Genomic DNA, 22,191 nt, shown 5'->3' with positions numbered 1-22,191 from the left:
TCTGCCTGTCTGTGTCTGTCCGTTTAGGCAAGTTGTGTTGGGTTTGGACCCATGTAATGATAATTATATCTAATCTCACCATGTAAAACATAATAGTATGTGAACAAAAAATAAAACAAAATAGTAAATGGGTGTCACTCAAAAGCGAAATAAATGCATAAGCGTTGCAGATGATAACGTTGTTGTCATTTGATATGTCATTGCGCATTGCCAATCTTTTTCTTTTGACGTTGGTTGGTGGAAAAGGATTGATGACACAGATTGGTCCCATTCTTGCACAATTTGTGGCCACAAAACATTTTGCGAACACAAGTTGCAACAGACATGTGACATGCCGTGTGGTCCGTACTCAAGCATTCAAATCTTTGCAATGCTTTAACCTAAAAATTGAAGTGGACGAACTAGTTGAGCTAATCCCTGCCCTTGTACTATATAAAAAGGATGTACTCATTTATCTCTCTCTCTAATCTTCGGTTTAATGCTAATCTAATGTTGAAAAACTTGTCTTGAAATGCTCCAAACTCAAAGGGAGGACTTCCCAAGAGATCACTCATCTTTACCATTATTCTCGCCCAAACACACTCTTAATTGCGGACGAAAATATGAATTTTAAAGACCACATGGCACATATACTCTCATAAAACTTTGTTCGATCAGCTGATTTTATCCATTCATGTTAAATGAAATTAAAAAGACTCGTCCTCGTAATTTAGGGCAGGTCGTTTCATTTCTTTTCCCTTCTTTTTATTATAAATTGGAAATTTGTGGTCCATTTCTTACTTAATTATGAACCATGTTCATTGTTTGAGAGAAATGAGTATAAACCACCCCCAAAATTTGGAAATTTATAGCAAACTTTCCTCATTTCTTCCTAGAATAAAACTTCATTTTCAGAAAAATAGAATGAACTTTGGCAATTTATATTTTAATTCCGAGAGCTGACTTGATAGAAACTTCTTAGCAAATACAAAGTTTGGGAGTCGGTCATTAAATAAAAATACAAAATCAAATCTTTGAACTTCAAATGTTTAAAAGAGCTCGGAGCTGAACATAAAATGGGCATTGAGAGCAAGCCGAGCCACTGGAGACCTTGCAACAGTTCTATGATTTCTCGATTATTATTGATAGAGAACCGAAGACCACAAGAAGATAAACCGGGGACATCTGATTACGCCAATGCAACAACACAAGCAGAGAGCCACGCTTTCATCATAATTTCTTATCAGACTTGTTCATGAGAAAAATAATACTTTTACACAGAATCTGAAATCGGCAAAACTCAATTCAGAAATAATCAGCCTACCGACACTAATTTTAATGTGAATACCTAACACTGTACGGAGAAAAAATATGCTTCAACCACTTCTTTATTTTTCATTTTGCACCCACTGTTTCCATTCTTCCGATTTTTTTCTGCGACTGTACAATTGAACTCTTTTGCGTCAGCAAAGGTCATCTTGCATTCATGAATGAATTCCAGGCCAGCAATGCTGCCCCCACTGCAGGCTCCACCTAATGTCAATACAATAAAACAGAAGCCATGGATTTTGTGATATATGTATGTCCATATATAGTTACATGTGCACAAAGAAAGATAAAAGGAAATCTAAAACAAACACGTTATACATATTTTAGTCAGACAAGGGAACAATAAAAATCAGTCTAACAGGTGGAACAGTCACATGTTTCAATTTAAACACCTGCCCTACAAGTGAGGAAATGGGTCATCCAAGAAGATTTCACATGATAACCATAAATATATGAAATGACTATAACCTTGCACTTAAAAAGCTTAAATCAATAGGTGGCTAGCTATCACAAGGAAGTTTCCACAACTGCCCCTCAAGAATGTGTTTCTAACATTACTCTAGAAAAGCTTGATGCTCGGCAGTCAGTACCATAAAAGCTATCCCAAGGTGAAACTCCAGTTGGAAAGTCACACTGAATAGGACCTAGAGGCTGAAACTCAATAATTAGGGTTATTTGACAATCAAAGTAGGTGGATTAAAACAAGAGATTTGAAATATAGACCATACTGTATTCATTTCTGGTATTCAGTGCAAGTTGAGGCACATTCTCTTTTAATGCAAGATAAATGGTGTAGAAGAAAGATGAAAAACAGAATCTAATAATCATACTGTGTCAAGAATTTTCTAGGTGGAATAAAGAACCTAACTCTCAAAAGAATGGTAAAGAAACCAATGTTCATATACAAAAACAGACAAGATAATACTTGCAACTAATTTCTCTAACCTTCATAAGCCTAGAAATGTGCTCTTATGGACAGAGTGGCTGGTCATCCAACCCAATATTAAATCATATGATATTCACATTTAGAAATGCTAAAAATAAGAATCTAAATTATCTTTAAAAACGTTAAATATCAGCTCTCCCGAAAAGAAAAAATAAAAAAGTACATATTACAAAATTGCAAGAGTTGCAGAAAAGTATAGATCTTATAACTTGCAACTCTAGGAGAATTTCCTAAACCTATCTCAGTGTTAAAATTGCAAGCCAATGTCTCTAAATGGGACCACACAACTTAAAAACACAACCAAAAACCAATTCATATGAATGACAGAAAAAAACTATCTTGAATTAAGAGAAGTTGGTATTCAACAGGAACCTCTATTGCAGATCACATGCACCGTGCTCTCCAATCATGCCTTCTATGTCTCGCTAATAACTAGTGCTCTACTGTGCTTTCCGATTCTAAATTAACACATACTAAAACTTTTATTTGTAAAATTCAAGTTCCAGCAGTTTAATAGCTTCTTAAATTTTCTTTTCTTGATAGCTTGTAACAAGCCCAAGGGTATAACTGTATCCTACACAAGGCTGCACCACAACAATTAGCAGATGCTTGATCACATGAGTGCCAGTGAGGCCAGATGCATACCTTCGGTCTAATTGGAACTGCTCCAGGGTAGTCTCTCAAGATGCATTTTACAACTTCTCTTCCTATATCCCACCTTCTATTAGCTTCAAGAACACCACCAACCATGACAAGAGGAAAAGAATGTTTTCCATCTACATTCAAAAAAATTTAAAATTAGCCCAACCCACCAAATAAATTTACAGTAGATCTATCGTAGATAGACTATAGAGATACCCATTGTACTTTTTTAATGTAAGCAGTTATCCAGTATTACTTGCAAGCATAAAGTATCTGCACCAGATTAATAAACCACTCATGTTTGTCCTGATTAACCTGTATCAATAATATCTAAAAGCTGTACATGGAATTTGTACAAGATCCTGCTAGTAGAAAGAGTATACAACAAAGTTGGTTCAGACAATATGTTGAACATTTCAGGATTCATCAATTCTTATCATAAAGTCAACTATGCTGTATACTAAAAAGCTAAGCAGGGTTACAAATGCAAACCAGATTGGTCATATTGACATTCCAAATGCATTCCACAATCTTGCTATAGTATATTTATGTAGGAATATCTATCTACTGCAGAAATAACTAACTAAAAACCAGGGAAATATGTCAAATGCTTTATGAGGGCAAAGAATAAAGGAAAATCAATATTTATGAAAATATAGTACCAAGAGAGGGACTTTTTCTTTCAAAATTTTAGTATATGTCACACCTTCTCCAGACAAACTAAGTCTCTGAACAACAGCTTTCACACTTAAAGCCAGCTCTTCTACAGAATCTTGCAAGATCTTATTCGCAACTTCATCACCTGCCTCTGCACATGATACAACAACTGGAACAAGTGCAGCTATCCGAGCCCAAGAAGGATCTACATAGGTCCACCTAAATACGAATGAGAGAATGAGTTGTGAAACATATCATGAGAAAGTTTAATCTATCGAGTTAAGCAAATATTAGATGTTACAAAAGAAAATTTTAATCACTTATTTTGCAACTACAAAATGCCTAAGGAGTTATCTACAGGACACATCATTCTGCCTAAACAAATTTTCAGATTAATTGTTCCAAAAATGATAACCAAGCACTTAATTGGTATCTAGGATCAGAAAATGCCTATTACATCATTTTTTCCCACCAAATTATAATCAATATTCTAAAACACATATCAAACAAATAAATGGGTGCACGACAAGAAAAAGAAAGGATGTGTAGTAACATTAGCATGTAGTCCAACAACAATAAAGGACCATAGACATGAGAAGTAACAAAAGTTATTAGTTTTTATTGAAAGATGGGAGAAGTACCTCGTACAAGAATAATGAGATAAAATTATAGAGGTAACCGAAAAAAAAAAAGACAATATAAAGGAACTTTACAGGAAGTGATGTTTGCCAGGATACCTTCATTAGAGCAGGGAAAAAAATTAATACAGACACGAGAAGATTTAGGGTAACAGAAAATCACTCCTCGGTAAGGTAGAAGGTTGCAGAAGTGGTTTCAGAAAAGGTGGAGAAAACAATGAGAAGGCTAAAAAATTTTGAGAAATTGAATAAAGAGAAGGGCAATACCTCATGGATATATTTACACTTTGCAAAAGCAGCAACTGAGGCAATTGCTCACAAAAATGTTAATTAATGAATCAAGATTCACTTTGGCCTATTTCTCCAAAAACTAAATGAGAAACTGAAAAATGACAATGAGTGCCAAAAACGACAGTTTGTTACCGCAAGAATCACAAATTAGTGAGTTTGTAGATCATATACCCGATCAGTTCATCTGGAGAAGAAAGTTCAAGTGTACTTAAGATATTAGATGTAAGCATTGTATCTGGGCCGCGTCCATCATAAGCCCTTATCACTGCAGTTAATGCCTGTGCAGCTATCCCATATCCACTGCCAGTGAACAAAAATGCAGTTTGCTATAAGCCACAGCATATATAGCTTTACATCATATACAGCATAAAAACGCACATTTTTAGAACAGCAGAAGAAATATTCTTAACAAATAAATGAACAAAAATTGCACTTATTCACAAGTCTTATCTTAGTTTATTACCTGTTAGGTTATGATCTTTTTGTGGGTTTTCCTTGATGTGGGTTAAGTTTTGTCATTTAAAAAGTAGCTAAATTTATTCCTAATTCTAGCAACTTTAGGAATCCAACTCCTGATAGATTATTCTTGATAGCATGCTGAGGTACTTGGTTTATTGTTTAGGATGTGGAAGCTGAGTGTTCTTGTATCTCTTCACCTACAGTACACTTTCATCTTTTTAACGTAATTTCTTTCAAACCCCGACCAAATCTCAAACTCTCCCTTTTCTAAACATCTGAACTTAACCTACAATTGCCACCCATACATGACACTTATTTTAGAAACTAAAAATGAAGAAAAATTATGATACTCATTGTATGATGAATTTTCTGATCTGGCAGTACTTATTTACACTGTCACATATCCATACTCTTTGAGCAAGTTTTATCCAGCTAAAACGAATCAAACTCTCCTCCATTACCTATGTCTCAATATTGTAGGAATATATTGAAGTTCATGGATGAGAAGGCCTCACACCTAATGATAAAGTCAAACATCGGAAACCCAAATATGGCAATACATCTTGACCAAAAGGGTCATTTATGAGACATCTCTTGAATTTCCATTTAAAAAGTTGTTAAAAAGGAAAAAAAATCATTCTGAGCAACCAAAAGATACCTTCCCCAATCACCTAGAATAGGCCCTGCACCAGCAGCCCGGGCATCTCTACCATCTTCTGTAAATCCATAAGCAATGGTCCCAGTACCAGCAATTAGAACACATCCATGAAGCTTTCCCATTGTTCCACTCGCCAAAGCTGCGAGAGCATCATTGTGGACATACAACCTTACGTTACCAGGAAATATGTCTCTGCACAATCAAAACATTGAATATTCATTTACGTCTATCAATCAAATATTCAAGATGCCTGCAACACCTAGAAATGTTATAGGCGCCATAGCTGGTGCAAAAGAAATGAACCAAACCCTTTTCCTTTTTTTGTCCATTGAAGATAACAAAAAAAATCCATATCTTACCACAAAAAGTGAGGTAAAAACTGAGGCGCACAAGTGAAATTGATCAATTTATTTTAGAAACAATTAGATCGTATCAATTTATTTTAGAAACAATTAGATCGTTGCAATAAATTTACTTTCTGGGTTAATTTGAGGGGGAAAATTACTGATTTCACCATCAATATGATCACAAAAATTTATGGAATTCCACGAATGTTTCAGTGCTTCTTTCGATGGAAAAGGAAGAGGAATTCAATAAGCATTTCTTACATTTATCTTCCAACAAAAGACTCTAGCTCCTATAAACATTTACTAGCATCCCTAAAATATATGCATCACAGATCTACAAGGAAGAAACATTTTTTATTAGATTGCTTGATGTGACAATATAAAATAATATACAATCAAAGAAACCCGGTCCATAACACAGAGACAGATCTTAAATACTTAGTTTACTACTAGACTAAAGCCTAAAAATAATTCCAAGAGAGATCTTAAATACTGAACCAAACCCAATAACTGAGGCCACCAAAACCAAAGTCAGTACTTGCCAAATGAGGGCTGAGGAATCCTCTGCATGATGGACGATTCTTAATGCGTGTCATTTTACTTCTTACGGTATGGGCTGTCTTTATTATTATTTGTTTAAACCATATCCACCAAAACCTTATTCAGAACTTGCCAGATGACCATTTTGCCATTACACTTCTATCAGATCTCCCGTTTCTCAGGCACAATTTGCCTTCCATTTGTTGGCATCAATTCCTCAAAAGACTTTCTGATTGGCATAAGGGTGGCAACCATAGCTACTGAAAAAATAATCCAGTACATCTTAGGGCCTGAAATTATGACTCTTATTCTTTTGTTCTACCCTGATAAATGATGCATTAGCAGCTATAAAAGCCTTCATTGCTTTGCACAGGATTGTTCATCTCTTGGTTTCACATAATTTAATCCTTCGTAAAATATAAGATGTATGTTAACATATTTTACAGTCTATTGTACCAAGTTACCCTAAATCCTTTGTGAATTGTATTTCGACATATTTTACGGTCTACTCTACCCTGTTACTAGTAGTAAAAAATTTGTATCCATTTTTCATGATATCATACATGGATTAGATAGAGCATGGTGAATTCTTCAAAAAAAAATGGTGTCTGGTAGGTGAGATTTCAAGTAAGTGTTTCCATAATCTTCTTCTGTCCGTTAATCACACAAAAAACCAGTTTCTTATTAGGGGAAAAAAAAAAGGCATATTCCCCAGTTCTCTATAGCCCAACTTTTTTTTTCACAATATTTTCCACATTAATATAGCATTCAATTTTTTCTAAAGATCATCCAATATCCAAATCCAATTTCTAACAGTATTAGAACTACAAGATGTACTTTAGAGAGCAGACCTGAGCCAGTTTAATATTCTTTGCTGATCTGTTGGATGGTTAACACCAGAAACCGCAAGACAAACAGCTCGAACAGCAGACCGATTGGAACCTGACTTCAAAAGTGCATCTGCCATCACTTTCTCTATTGTCTCCCTAGCAGCATCTTCTGTAAAATACAAAACAATTGATAGTCATGAGAAGAAATTGATTCATAATACACGCTCTTTTTATATTTCAGCCATCATAATGCAACATAAATGAGATTTCTATACCTTTGTTAGCAGAAACCTTGTCGAAATACATCAAATCAAGTGCATCGAAAAGATAAAAAGAAGAACCAAAAACTAAAACAACGATTTAAAATTGAGGATAATTAAAACTTAGAGGATAAAGGAAAGAACAACTACAACAGTTCGTTGACAATGATAGCCCTAAAAAAGAAAATAAATAAATAAGTAAGATAATGAAAGTTCTCAGAAACTCAATAAAAATGTGTAAATTTCACACCTCTCCAATGCAACTCCTATATTTCTGAGCTTACAAAATTAACTTAAAACAAAAATTAGGGGAGCGGACAAGCCAAAATCAATTTTTTGGCCCCTTATCTTCCCCAAAATTCGAACTCAGGTGGCCAGCCAAACAAAGCTGTTTGAAAACCACTCGCCCAAGTCCTTACGGGCAGCCTACAAAATTAACTTGTCCCAGCATCTTTTGGCTAATGTATCACAGAACTAGGCAACTAGCACCGAAAATCAAGCACAATGACATATATTACATGCATCAGCAATGCACATAGCAGCAGTAACACAATTACAAATGAACTCGGACCGAAATGCTTACCAACACAATCAAGAAAATCCCACATCTCAAAAGCAACCAAAATTAAAAAAAAAAACGAATTGATGATTACCGCCAACGCTGTTGTGATTGGAGCAGCCGGCAGCTGCCCGGGCAAGAACGGGGAGAGGGTCGGGCAGGGGGTCGGACATGGAAATGACGGGCATGCATATGCAGACGGTGGAGGTGGTCCCACCGTCCAATCCCAATATAACTTCGCGTCCGCCGCTCTCCTCCGCCGTCTCGAAATCCCAGATTTCCCCATTCCTGTATCTCTTCATATCTACTGTTCTGTTCTGTTTTTTTTTTTTTTAACCCCAAACAATTCCTCCGACACAACACACACAAATAAAAATAAATTAAAAGGAAAAAAAAAAAAAAGAAAGTGAGAAAGTGAGGTTTCTGGCTAATGGAAATGGCGAGCGTTTGTAACTGCGATTGTGTGTGTCATTTTGCCATATTTAACTAATTTCTATTAAATCTTGATTGGAAGATGTTTGAATGTGGAGTATAAATAATAAATAATAAATTAAGGAAATTGTTCGGATTCGGACGGCAAGATGGGGCCAAATGCTCCTGGTTGAATTCAATGTATTTTCTTTTTCTTGCTTCGGAGAAAACTTTACGATAATCTGTCAGGAAAATGGAACTTATGCCCTTTTTTCTTTTCTTTTTTTTTTCGAATTAAAATTTAAATGATTTATCATATCATTAAGATATTTAGGGCTAATTTGAGAATAGTTTAATTTTTAAAATAATTATTATTAGTTGTATTGTAGAAATAATCAGTTTTGAAAAAAATGATTAAGTGTTTGGTAAATTTTATTTTCAGAAGTAGTGTAAGTTTTAAAAGTAATTATTTGTATTTAGTAAATTTTATTGTTAAACTATTGTGAAAAATAAATAACTAAAATGTACATAATGTAAAACTTACTTATATATGTAAAAATATGTACATACAATACTTATAATTATGTATTATAAAAATTTTAAATAAAAATAATATTTATACTATATTAATTTTATTTCTTTTATTTTTATCTTAAGACAATTGAGAATTAAAAAATCAACTACAATTTTCAATAAAATAAAATCAATCAAAGTATAGGAAAGTACTGCAAAAAAATAAACATAAAAAATGTAATAAGCTACAAAAACTCAGCCAATAGGCCTGTAGTCCATTGGTGTGCCCATGCCCTCAACAACCTTGAAGGCAAGCATGGGTTCAAGTCCCAGCGTAGGGTTAGCATTGGAACTTGGTCTTCTTGTATAATGGAAGTTAATTGGCTCCCCACATTGGGGTAGGATCGATTTTTCTCTAATATTAATAGTGAGAGCAAATTTCTCTTCAGTTTAATGAGAATTGATATTTGGGTTGTGCTGTAATAGAATTACTGAGGATAAGTCCCGACGGATCGATTTTCCTCTAATATTAATAATGAGGGCAAATCTCTCTCCAGTTTAATGAGAATTGATATTCAGATTGTACTTTAATAGCATTACTCAGGACAAGTCCTGACGGATTTCTGATTATAAATATTAGGATTGTAATATATGAGTATAAAAAAAAAAAAGCTACAAAAACTCAAAAAGAAAATAAATAATATATTGTCATGCAATATTATATTGTCAAGTCCCAACGGATTTCTGATTATAAATATTAAGATTGTAATATATGAGTGTATAAAAAAAAAGCTACAAAAACTCAAAAAGAAAATAAATAATATATTGTCATGCAATATTATATTGTCATTAAACTTGCGGCAATATTATTTGCATAGAGAAATTTTGATGTGATGTAAAACATGAAGAAGAAATAGAGCAAACAAAACGTGAATTGTAATAAAAGATCATTAAAATATTAATTTTTTAATTTTCTTTCTAATTTGAATAATAATAATTTTTTATTTAGGTAATAATTGAAAAGATATTTATAAAATTATATTAAATGATAAAATTAATCCTCAAAATTAAAATCTAAAAATTATTCGTTTTCTGTTTTTCAAAATCAGTTATAGGAGGAGTTAATTTTAATAAAAATAATTTTTATTTTTTTTTATTAAACACTAAAATTAACTTTTAGATTTTTAAAATAATTTTCAAACCTCTCAAAAACAATTTTAAAGAGGTCCTAACCTCTCTTAAATTAAAAATAGTCAATTAAATAATTTTGTAGGAAACAACTCGCTTAAGTTTTAAGAGTAACATAATAATAAAAGCATTTAAATAATGTAGCTTATGTTTAATTTTTATCTTATAATGAATTTACGACTACTAACAAGTAATCATTCGAATCGAAATTAACTAAAAATAAAATAAAAAATGAGAATTAAAATAATACTTAACCTATAAAATCAGAATAAAAATAAATGTATTGTCATTGTTATGTTTATTTTACCTTAGAATAAAAAAAATTACAAAAATATCTTTAACTTATTATTATCACTATTTTTATTATTTATTATATGATTATTAAGAAAATTATTGTTAATGATAATAATAGTTATAATTTTTTTCCTCTTTTATTTTTTATTATTGTTTTATCTAAATTCTGTTTCTTTTTCCTTTTCTCCTCTTCTTCTTCTTCTCTTTTTTCTTTCTCTTTTCTGCAAATTCTTCGTTACTTCTTCATCAGCCACGTCGATTTCATCTTCTTCATCAACATCATTATCATCACAATTTCTTCCTTTTCCTCCAGTCAATTTCGGTTCTTCATCTTCATCAACATCAAAATTCAGTTTCATCTTCATAATCGTCATCACTCAGTATCCTCATCTTCATCATCATCACGATTACATCATCAATAATAATCATCATCATCATTATTGTCATAAAAAATCATCACCATCAACTATCTTACTATCAATAATCATCATCATCGATTGGTTCTTCAACGACGACGGAGATGCTGACCATGACAGCAGCGACAAATCCGACAGCGACGGAGATGGGTTGCAACTAGCGAAGGTGCTGCCGCCGATCGTTTCTTTGGGTCCAGGTGATAGAGACGCGATGGGTTAGTCGGCTAGGTTAAAGATTTCGTGGGTTTTTCCTTTTTTCAATTTTTCTTTTTTAATTGTAAAGAGGGTATTTTGGAAAAATAAAACAGACGATGAGGATAGTGAATGGAATTCTGATTCCTAAGCTCCTGCTGCAACTAATCAAACGCGATTTTACGTAGGTCCCATTTAGAGGTGGTAAAAATACCCGTCCAGTCCGGACTCGGACCGTACCCGAGCGTAGCGGGTCGAGTAATATCCAGTTTGGGTATGAAGTCGGATCGGTCTTGGGCATCACTTGATAAATCCGGAACTCAGATTTTATTAAAAAAAATTATAAAATATATATTATTTTAAATATTTTATATTTATTTGACTTATTTATTATACATATATAAAGTTTTAAACACTTAAAATTTATATTTTCATGTCAAATTTTATTGAAATAAATTTAAAACTTATAAAATTACCAAAAAATAAAAAATATCTACACATAAAATATTAAAAAATATAAAATTCGGGTACCCGAATTAAAACCCGACCCGGACCCAAACCCGGACCGATTGCATCCGGGCAGGGTCCGGTCATGGCAACACCCGGACCCGGCCCGGGGTTTTGCCATCTCTAGTCCCATTCCCAACATCTGTTTTAATGTGTAACCCTAATCTTAAAGGCATATAAACTGAGAGTTTATATGAGTCCAAAATACTTACCATTTTGCGATGGTTTATTTTTAGAACTTAGGAATTGCTATGTCACCAACTCAACAGAAAGCACTAATGAATTCAGGCATGTGAAGAATTGGGTGGCCGCGCTGGCATGAAACAAAAATATCAAATTTTAGTCAATATTCACCATCAATTTTCTTATTTATTTATTTTTGTATACCCATTTAGTCAATAATGCCATTTGTGCTTTTTAAGCCCTCAGTTTTGCAATTTTTTTTTTCACCGACAGTTAATTCTGTAGACTTTCAGAGTTAAGAAACCATGTGATTGAATTTGAAGGGTAGGCACAACAAATACATTTATGAAGAAACAAACATGATATCATCACAAAAATATCATTAATGATTTGTAACATACTATTAACATCAATATCTATTAGCAATTTGACATTGTATAGGTTTAATTTAAATTCCTTTCCTCAAAACTTGAGTGAAGACAGTTTTTTTCTCATAAGTAGAGTTGACGTCTCTTAAATATTAAAAAGAATTAAAATTTAAATAATATTATATAAAATTTAATGTAAACTGATCTCAATAATTATATAATTATAAATATAATGAACAATAACCTTATAAAAATATGGCCATCATACAAAACATTGTCGAGTAATGTAAGTTAAAAACATAGCTCTCTACTCTCTTAGCCATCCATTAGTCACACTCACATATAAGTAGGTTACAAGGAAGAGAACAAGAAACAAAAACAAACCACCAACGACAAGCACCAAATATCAAAACTTTTATTTACTACTTAATGCTGCAAATTGTCTAATGTCTGGTTGTCCAATTATATAATGGACATAAAAGTGACAATACACTTTCCCCACACAATGTTTCACTCTCATTTCGAAATTTTTGTTATTACATAAATTTTGTTCCAAGTTCAAAATGCTATAGGTATATGCCACACATGGCAATTTATACACATTTGCCAATTATTCAACTGATTGGTCAATGGGAAAATGGTTGTTTTTCACAACATTCCCCTCACAGCCAGTAGTCAAATGGGCAACAATGTGTTGGCTAGATCAGTCCCAGTGTTTACATAAATCTACACCAATATACTACCATTACTTTCTAGTATAACTGACAGCCCTCTTTTTAAGTTACAGACGGGAGATCAAAAATGGGACAGAAATCGGGGTTTCCTCACCCATTACTGGCTGGAATAAGTCCAATTCCCCATAACGCTCCAGAACACGCATACGGCAGTCCTCGGCAGCCATCAGTCCAGTCGAGAATGCACCATGAACAGACCCTGGGTAGCTCATGCTTGTTGCCTCGCCGGCAAAGAATAGGTTGTCCACTGGTATCCTTAGCCTTTCATACAGATCATGGGATTTGCCTACTGTATCGTAGCTGTAGGACCCAAGCGAGTTGGCGTCTGTGCCCCAATGAGAAACAAGATATTGGATCTGCATAAGTTAAACATAATGTTAATTCTTTGACAATTATGTATTAGCAAATATTTTCAAACTGAACTGCACACAACTCAAGCTGGTATTTATGTGTATTAAAACAAGAATTACCGGGGAAGATGCATCAGGAAGGATCTTCTTGAGTTGCGTAAAAGCAAAATTAGCAGCAGCTTCATCGGACATTTTCTCAATGTCTCTAGCCAACTGCCCGGCAGGCATGTAAACAAGGACACAGTGACCTGTTGCCTTGTGAAGATTTAGAAAGTAGCTGCACCCATATGATGTATCTGAAACCACCCCCAAGAACTCCACATTTGGCCAAAACACTTTGTCGAAATGCATTATTATTTTATTCTCAATGCCCACACCAAGGTCATCAATGGCTGCTTCCTTCCAGTCAGGGAGCCTAGGTTCAAACTTGATGGTTCTCGCCTTCAACACACCAAGAGGAACAGCAACAACAACAGCATCTGCAACAAATGTCTTTCCACCTTCTACTGTTACCTTCACTCCAATATAATGCCTTGTTATTTTAGTAACCCTGGAAATAAATCGGATTAGGACATGAGCTAGAAAAAAGTCACAATATAATGAAGGGCACAAAAAATGCAGAGAAAATAATGTATACCTGTGGCCTAAGCGAATGTCAAGACCTTTGGCAAGGGTGTTTATAACCGGTAGGTAACCCCGAACCATAAGCCCATGACCCCCAGGAAGCAGCTCTTCCTGTATATACGGTAGGCAAATACTAACATCTTAAAAAATGGGTGGAAAAAAAAAATCCTAAAACACACAGCAGAAAATATTGCTAATTAAATTGAATCATCCAGGAAGCAATTCTAGCAACAAGTAGTTATAATGTACTCACAATTATCACCAGATAGAACCATGATCTCCAAGTATGTACAAAATGGCTTCATTTTCTTTTTTACCCCCAGTTATCTATTTGATGAATCAACAAAATCCAATTGTATTTTTAAAGTGCACTGCTGCAAACTCAGGTGACACTATATCCAAGTATAGTGTAAAATGGCTTCATTTATCTATTTGACGATAAAATGGCTTCATTTTCTTTTTTACCCCCAGTTATCTATTTGACGAATCAACAAAATCTAATTGTATTTTTAAAGTGCACTGCTGCAAATTCAGGTGACACTAAAACCATGATCTCCAAGTATGTATAAAATGGCTTCATTTTCTTTTTTACCCCCAGTTATCTATTTGACGAATCAACAAAATCTAATTGTATTTTTAAAGTGCACTGCTGCAAACTCAGGTGACACTATATCCTAGTGACATTCCAGAAGTTAATAATATTCTAACATGCGAGAAGAAAAATGAGCACAACTACCTAATAATATCATAATATTACGTCAATCAAACCACTGAATAAACATCTTTTTGATAGCTTTTAAAATGAAACTAAATTTAATTCACTATACTATTAGAATTATGAGACAACAGATCTGATTAGCAGTACAATTTTTATCTACTCCTTTCCATTATATGCCAGAACCCTATTAACACACAAATATGCAAGTCTACAAAATCTCAATTATGAAATTAAGCTTGCCTTATCCCATGATTTAAGTGATATTGTCTCAGCATCTGCAGCAAACCAGCCTTCCATTCTGCACAAGTACCATTGAAGTACCTTATGGGCAAGCCCCTCCAACCTGCATGTTAAAACCAATTTCAATAAATCAAGCAGCTTTCGCTGTAAAGAAATGCCAGGAAGAGAGCTTGAAACATGCTCAAAGAACCTTAATTCTGGCCTCCTATCAAAAACAATAGAAATGGCGCGTTGTATGGACATGTCTTCATCATGTTCTTCTCTTACTTTGTCCGTCTGCATTTGAGAAAAAAAGTGGCTCAGCTAATACGCAATGTGAAACAGAACACAAATGGTTTACCAAACGCTAATTTGCTGAAAGAAACGCACAAAATCCTCAGTGTCGCTAAAAAGCAACACTCCACTCAAGCCTTAGGTTTTATTTAGTATTGAGATGCTATAGCTTTTAAATTACAGCTGCCGTGGAGAAAAAAAAAGTTGTAACTCTCAAACAAAAGCTAATAATAGTAAATACAATTTTTAAATAATAATATTGATAAAATTATTAAAGATATAATAGATTTTTAATCATACAAGTGTATAATAAAATTAACTTAGCTTCCGGGTTATAGCAGCTAGTGTTTACTAAACACTTTAATGCTGTAGCTTTTAAGCTACAAGTGCCCAACCTCAATCCCAAACAAGTCTTAGTAAAAAAAAAAAAAAAAACTCAAAATACAAATCTATAAAGGTGTTACATCATCATTAAATTTGTCAACTTGTGACAACACAACTCATTAAGAGAAAAAATGGAGAACGAAAATCACATGCCTCTTTCAAAATGCTTTCAAAAGCTTCTCCAACCTTTGTGACTAACTCCTGAGGAACTTGATTCCCATCCATATCAAAGAGCGCATAACTGCAAAAAGAATATACATCCTCAGCAACGCCATACATTAATTGCTTCCAAATTAATTTGAAAAAAAAAAGATTCAGCAAACACAAAGGGAAATTTGTACTTGGAATTTTGTAGAAGGTAATAAGTCTAATAAAGATACAAATGAAACCTTGACACAATCACAGAAGAAGGCTTCACAATGTAATAAGTGAAGGACTTCATAAGTTGGGTTCAACAATGATATTGAATGGCCACAAGACAGAGTGATTTTGAAAATTCCTGTTATTCTATGAAAAATAAATATTTTCTAGTTGGAATCATCGTCTCAGAAGTTATGGATATAAAAGGAAGAACTATAGTTTCCGAAATTATCAAGAACTCTCGGGAGTTTGACCAACAAACCCTTTTAAAACCATAATAACATCTCAAATTTAAATGCATCTATTCACTTCTAAATCTGAGAATCCTTAAATTTCAGTAATCATCCTGCATATAAATAATTTAAACAATCAACCTTTACCCAGATGTTATTAATTGACTATTTTCATTCCAGGATAATGAAATTAATAATACAAAGACGATCAATACAACTGCCAAATACACCAGCTACGCCTAACATGTGGAATGGGTGCTCAAGGATGTTGTGCTCACAACCAATACAAATCATGTTCGTATTCGGTTGTCTAGCAACTTAATATCCCAAACCTAGTAACAATGAAGCCAGATTGTTTTTATCTGGCCATGATCATTTCAGATTTATAAAATTAATTTACATATATATCTAGATGATTCATGTTTGGATACAGACGTCTCACAATTTGACAATCCAAAAGTTCTTATCACCATAAAAAATATTATAGAGTTATGTATAGCACATCCTCTTTATCAATGGTGAAAGTTTATCATCTGTTCAAGTGCTACCAATGTTCTTTTTATTTTCTCTTTTTTTTTTTTATATTAAAAGTATCTCAATATGCGCACCGCTTCAGAACTGGGACCGTTTCCGTACCACACAATTTTGATAGTCAGGAAACCCAGGTAATAGAATATCAAGAGTAGGTAGGTGACTTCAAGAGGATTTAAACCTGTGAATGTTGGTTGGCAACTAGGACACATACCATCAACCCTGCCTTTGGGATCTGAAACAAACATATGTTTTTTGCAATAATAGTTCCAGGTGAATTTTCTACCCATGATAACCAATTAATTCAGTTGGGGTCAGAATTTACCACAAATTGGCCTGAATCAAACTGACCACCACTGTCTTCAAGACTCTGCTGTGGATTTGAGTAAGAACAGAACAATTTTACAAATGAATCCAATTTCTCTTGAATGATCATTAATCATCCAATATGCATTACCAGATAAGATAATAATTACGATGTCTAATCAGGCCTTGATACCTGAACACAAATTTGCGTTGGACGCAGCTATTAATGATGCAGAATAACAGGAAACCAGATCAAAATATACCAGGTACATGAAAGAAAATTTGACAAATCTTCACCTTTCTAAATCATGGTCATACAAGACTGAATTGTCACCACTGGTTCGATACAAAGGTAACCCTAGTCTGCTGATCACTGGTGCCAAAGGATTCTCTTGGCAGACTCCATGCAACCTGAAATATCAATATTTAAGATTAAAGCTTGCAACATTTTCAAACAAGAGGGATTAGCATTTCTGGAGAAAAAGGAAGTCGTGCAATTACCATGATGCACCCAGGTCAACTGGAAAACCAAATGAATAATCAGTATGAACTCGACCACCAACTCTATCCCGAGATTCCAGAAGGACCACCTGAACATGCAAAATTGAATCAATTTTAGAAACAAAACCAAAGAAAGCAAAAGCTTAGTAGTCCATATCACGATGACTTTGGGACTCTTTGACGATAGCACATGACACCCATTGCACAAAAGCCACGAACAGAATGGCATGAAAGGGCATATCTATGGATGATGGTAAGCATCCTTCAAATCAAGAGATTAAGATAAAAGTAAATTTAAGTAAACTAAGCAAGTAAAGATTTTTCATTCATTAAAGTGCATGCGCAATAGTTGAGGTGGAAAGAACAAAAGAATTGCCTCAAAAACCAGGCTAACTACAAAATTCCTAGCACCACCAAGTCAGGCTTTTTCAATCCCAGTTCTTTATTTTCTGTTTATTAAAGAAAACCATTTTCTTCTGATGATTTATGCAGTAGTTCAAACAGTACATTTCCCTACCTAAAATTTAAGATGGCTTAATAGTAATCTGGTCAAATATTCAATACCAAAAATTCAGCTCCCTTTAGCATGTAAATTTTACCAATTCAACAAACACAATGACCTTGTCCTTGCACTACCGAAATTCCGTAACCTCACTTGTGTTTGCACCTAAAAAAGTCTAAAACCCAAGTGAGGCGCCAACTGCCAAGGACCCGAACCTCTCTCCCTCTTGTATGTAAACCAAGGTTCAACTATTCAAACTCACTCCCCTTGGGTTTTCCTAGTAAATACGTTATGTTCCATATAATATATAAATAACTAATAAAAATTGATTTTAAAAAGAAAAAAAGTTTAAATAATAATTTTTTAGACCTTAAATGAGGCATCGTGGAGAGCACGCGCTGCCGCAACTCCAGCCATCCCAGCGCCGATCACAATGACCGATGGCGACCTCGCCTGCCCTTTCCCCGCATTATTTGAGTAGCACAGAGCTGCACAATAGCACAAGTCACAAACAAACAATTAGCATTCAATCACTTAATAATTCAAGCCTATCAAAAGCTGCCACGCGCGTTCAACTAACAAAAGCTCGCGATCCAGAAACAGTAACAGTAACAAAAACCACAGGACAAATATTAAAAAACAAATACAGAAGAAGAAGAAGCGAAAAGCGAACCTCTACGCAGCTGGCGATTACTCCTGCTTGCAGAATCCATGGCTTGATGAATATAACACGAGACGATTACTACTAAAGTTATTATTTGAATTTGAATTAAAATTATTAATTAAATTTGATGATATTGACAATAACGATAATAATAATAATAATGGCTCGGTAGCTTTCTTTTCAAATTTAAATAAAGAGGGAGGCAATTGAGGGGAATAATGAAGGATAAAAATCAAAAGGCACGTTATGAAATGGTTGGAATTCGAATACAGGAAATAAAAACCCAGCTTTCCCAACCAGCTCATGCAGAATCCTTTTTTCCGATTTTCTCTAATTTCACCAAATCAAACGCCCAATCGAACACCACTCAGCCTCCGGATGAAAATTTGAACCAAATCTGAGGGTACAACGGTAATCTTATCGAATAGTACGAAATTTCGAGAGAGAGAGAGAGAGAGAGAGAGAGAGAGAGAGAGAGAGAGGGACCGGTTCAGGTTGGTGAATGGCGATTGTGATCAGCTTGCTTGTGCGGGTTGGCTGTATTTATAGAGTTTCGGGATTTGCCAACTAAACGCAAACAGCGTGTACGCGTCTGTAAACGCGCGTGTATGGTATATATGTAATCTCTGTTTCTAGTTGAAACGTGGCGTGATTTAGTGATTTTTTTATTTTTTTATTTTTAGAGGCTAAGAACTTTTAGATCCCTTATCTTTTAGGAAATAACAAAGGGGATAGAGTTTATACTTTTTAATAATAGTATTCGAGCCTGATTATATAGTACAAATATTTTAGATAATAAATTTTAAATATTTTAAATCAGACCCTTTTTTAATCTATTTTTTTCTTATATTTTTTAATAGACTTTAACGGGTGTTGTTTAAATTATTATATGGATAACGTTTAATTTACTCTTCATTTTTTTCTTATTAAACAAAAAAATACATCAATTTATTATTTGTCTAAATTTCTAAAACTAATTGAAATTAACTCTCTTTCTTCGCTTTCTTTCTTTGGTAAACTTCTCCCTCAAGCAGCCGCTTGTTATCTTCTTCTATAATTTATATTTTCTTTGCTTCCTTAATCACAAATTAAAGAAAAAAAAAAAGGTGGCTGGTGAGAAGGCAATAAAAAATAATAATTAATTAAAAAATAATTTTAATGTCCACCAATCAGTCAACTACTAAAACAATGCATTTTTGTGATTAATTAAAGAAAATTAAGAGTAAGTTAAATTTTTCTTTACATAATAAGTTAAATTATATAAATCAAAATCTCTTTAAAACGTTATGAAAAATTAGATTATGAGAATAAAAATCTTGGATGAGATTATTTTAATTTAATTTTCACTTAAAATCTTGGTAATAGGGTATGTCGGTGGGTGCACTTACTGGAATTTGAAAAAATGTACAAATATTACATTGATTCCAATTTCCAATAGACCTAAAACGTCATGTTCGAGAACTTTCTCTTTGCCCCTTCAAAATTTTAATTAAAAAAAAAATGTATTAACGTAAGGATTATTTGATTTATGAACTTTGCTGAGAGAGGAAATTCAAGTCTGACTAAACATTTTCACATCTTTGTGTTTCAAGCGAAATTTAGGGGATACAAATGTCATTACGGAAGTGAGGTGAATCTGCTGCCTGAACCGTACATAGTAGAAATTAGAAAAGCAACCATTTATTTATTTCCTTATTTATTTAGAATGAATTTGGAATAAGCACACATTTTGCAGTGCATTTTGGAAAATGAATTGAGTTATACGTCATATGCCAGCTTTTTTTCATTTTCGTCCAAGTCCAACTTCATTCACGTGTGGAATGTAATAATATATCATTTAAGAATTATGGCTATTATTTTGATTAATATAAGTGGATTAAATATATCCCATATTTAAAATAGTATAATTACAATCAACGAGACAATTTGTGTGGAAAAAGTTAGTTCTCAATTTATTTAATTATTTATTTTGATAACATAATGTGTCGATAAAAGTATCATAAATCATAGGAGACTGTGTTGATTTATTTATGAGCCAAATTTAGAAGAAAATATAAGTAGAATGTCATGTAGAAAAACCTATTATGGTTTAGTAATCGATCATTTCTATTCAATTGAATGGTCAAAACTATGAGCTAACACTGCTCTCTTTTAATTTTCTTGGTGGTTGGTGAGAGAGGTTATAATCCATAAACAGCTCAGTGTGAATCATAAGAAAATGGCAATACTCAATTTTAAATTTCTTGGTTGTGGATTTGAGAAGCTGAAACATCAATAAGGTTTTAAGTTTAATTTTATTATTATTATTATTTTTATAAATGTCAAGAGGTTAGGTCAAGTTCTATGTAACCTTTATTTAATGAAAAATGACTAATACACCCTAAACCTTTAGAAAAAGGAATATGGAACTCCATAATGTTAAAAGAAAAAAAGATATTTAAACCTTAATTTGTTAACGGATTCGGTTTGTTTAAATAATTAAAAGGTTAATACGGTACATCCTTTACTAATAACTAATGAATTTACTAAAAAAAAACCCTCCTCCAAAAATTACAAAATTCAATCGATTATTAATTAGAGAAGCTCCTCCCCCATCAAAAAATCACAAATCCTTAATAAAATTCCCTAACCTTCCACCACAAGCAGACCCTGCTACTCATGCCTAGCCGCTGCTCGTTCTGGAATCTACCAAAATGTTGATGATGACAATGAACCATATTCATCAAATGATGATAATGAAGGCATAGCACTTGTTGATGATGAAAGTGGATCAAATTGGGATGACGACAGAGTGGATGTTAGAGTCATTGAATTTCTACCGAAAAATGATGATAAAGAAGAAGAAGAAGAAGAAGAAGAAGAAGACGATGATGAAGATGAAGAGTGACGCGAACAACAAAATTCCAACATTATTGATAAACAGCAACATAAACACCCGTTGATGAAGAAGAAGAAGAACAAGAAGAAGACATTGAATTTGAAGATGAGCAATTGGGAAAAATACAAGAGATTGAGACTGAAGCTGAAGTTTAAGTGTCTTTAATACTTGGAAATGTTTCCTTGTTGATTTTGGGAATCGAAGACGAGAGAAGAAGACAGCTACTATTGCTCAATTCTTCTTTTTAATTTATTTCATGTTAGATTTAAATTTTAATTTTGTATACAGAAATTAGAAGAGACCCAATGATAATGAGGAAGAAGACATTGAATTTCAAGATAAGCAATTTGGAAAAATTGGATATTAAATTGAATTTCTCGGTAAAGTTTCAAACTTTAAGAATAAGGTTATGTTTGTAATTTTATTAATAATTTATGGGTAAATTGGGCAGATAAAAATGTTGACTTATATTTTAGAGGAAGATAATGGTAATTATAAGTTGAAAATAAATGTTCTGTTAAAATTAATGGAATTCACTAATAAATTGGAGTTTAAATATCTTTTTCAAAATCTTAAAAAATTGTGTGTTTTTTTTTCATAAATGTTTGGTGTGTATCAATCTTTTTCCCTTATTTAATAGCATCATAGGAACGTCTCTTCAAATTTGTTACTTAAAACATTTATGG

At 33.3% G+C, this 22,191-nt stretch overlaps 2 protein-coding genes across 3 annotated transcripts; both read right to left on the bottom strand.

The window, feature by feature from the left end:
• Positions 1-909: 909 nt before the first annotated feature.
• On the bottom strand, positions 910-8,815 carry LOC18043438 (N-acetyl-D-glucosamine kinase). The gene is made up of 7 exons (XM_006437004.2): positions 8,230-8,815; positions 7,338-7,485; positions 5,600-5,791; positions 4,654-4,782; positions 3,603-3,772; positions 2,900-3,030; positions 910-1,512 (listed from the first exon to the last, which is right to left on the bottom strand). Exons 1-7 carry the CDS (start codon positions 8,435-8,437, stop codon positions 1,453-1,455), a joined length of 1,038 nt encoding a protein of 345 aa, XP_006437067.1. The 5' UTR covers positions 8,438-8,815; the 3' UTR covers positions 910-1,452.
• Positions 8,816-12,700: 3,885 nt separating this feature from the next.
• LOC18043437 (probable polyamine oxidase 2) lies at positions 12,701-19,145 on the bottom strand. Of its 2 annotated transcripts, XM_006437001.2 has the most exons (10): positions 18,637-19,144; positions 18,333-18,451; positions 17,462-17,550; positions 17,258-17,371; positions 15,684-15,771; positions 15,064-15,149; positions 14,874-14,976; positions 13,929-14,026; positions 13,412-13,841; positions 12,701-13,297 (listed from the first exon to the last, which is right to left on the bottom strand). In XM_006437001.2, the coding sequence occupies exons 1-10, from the start codon at positions 18,674-18,676 to the stop codon at positions 12,989-12,991; spliced, it is 1,476 nt and encodes a 491-aa protein (XP_006437064.1). In that variant the 5' UTR covers positions 18,677-19,144; the 3' UTR covers positions 12,701-12,988. The 2 variants fall into 2 exon arrangements, with proteins under 2 accessions (XP_006437064.1, XP_006437065.1); XM_006437002.2 differs by having other exon boundaries at positions 14,874-15,149; positions 18,637-19,145.
• Between the last annotated feature and the right edge of the window lie 3,046 nt (positions 19,146-22,191).

The sequence above is a fragment of the Citrus clementina genome, unplaced genomic scaffold (assembly GCF_000493195.1).
Source record: "Citrus clementina cultivar Clemenules unplaced genomic scaffold, Citrus_clementina_v1.0 scaffold_4, whole genome shotgun sequence".
NCBI lineage: Eukaryota > Viridiplantae > Streptophyta > Magnoliopsida > Sapindales > Rutaceae > Citrus > Citrus x clementina.
The sequence above is the reverse complement of the archived record's forward strand: the minus strand, read 5'-3'. Positions and strand labels throughout refer to the sequence as shown.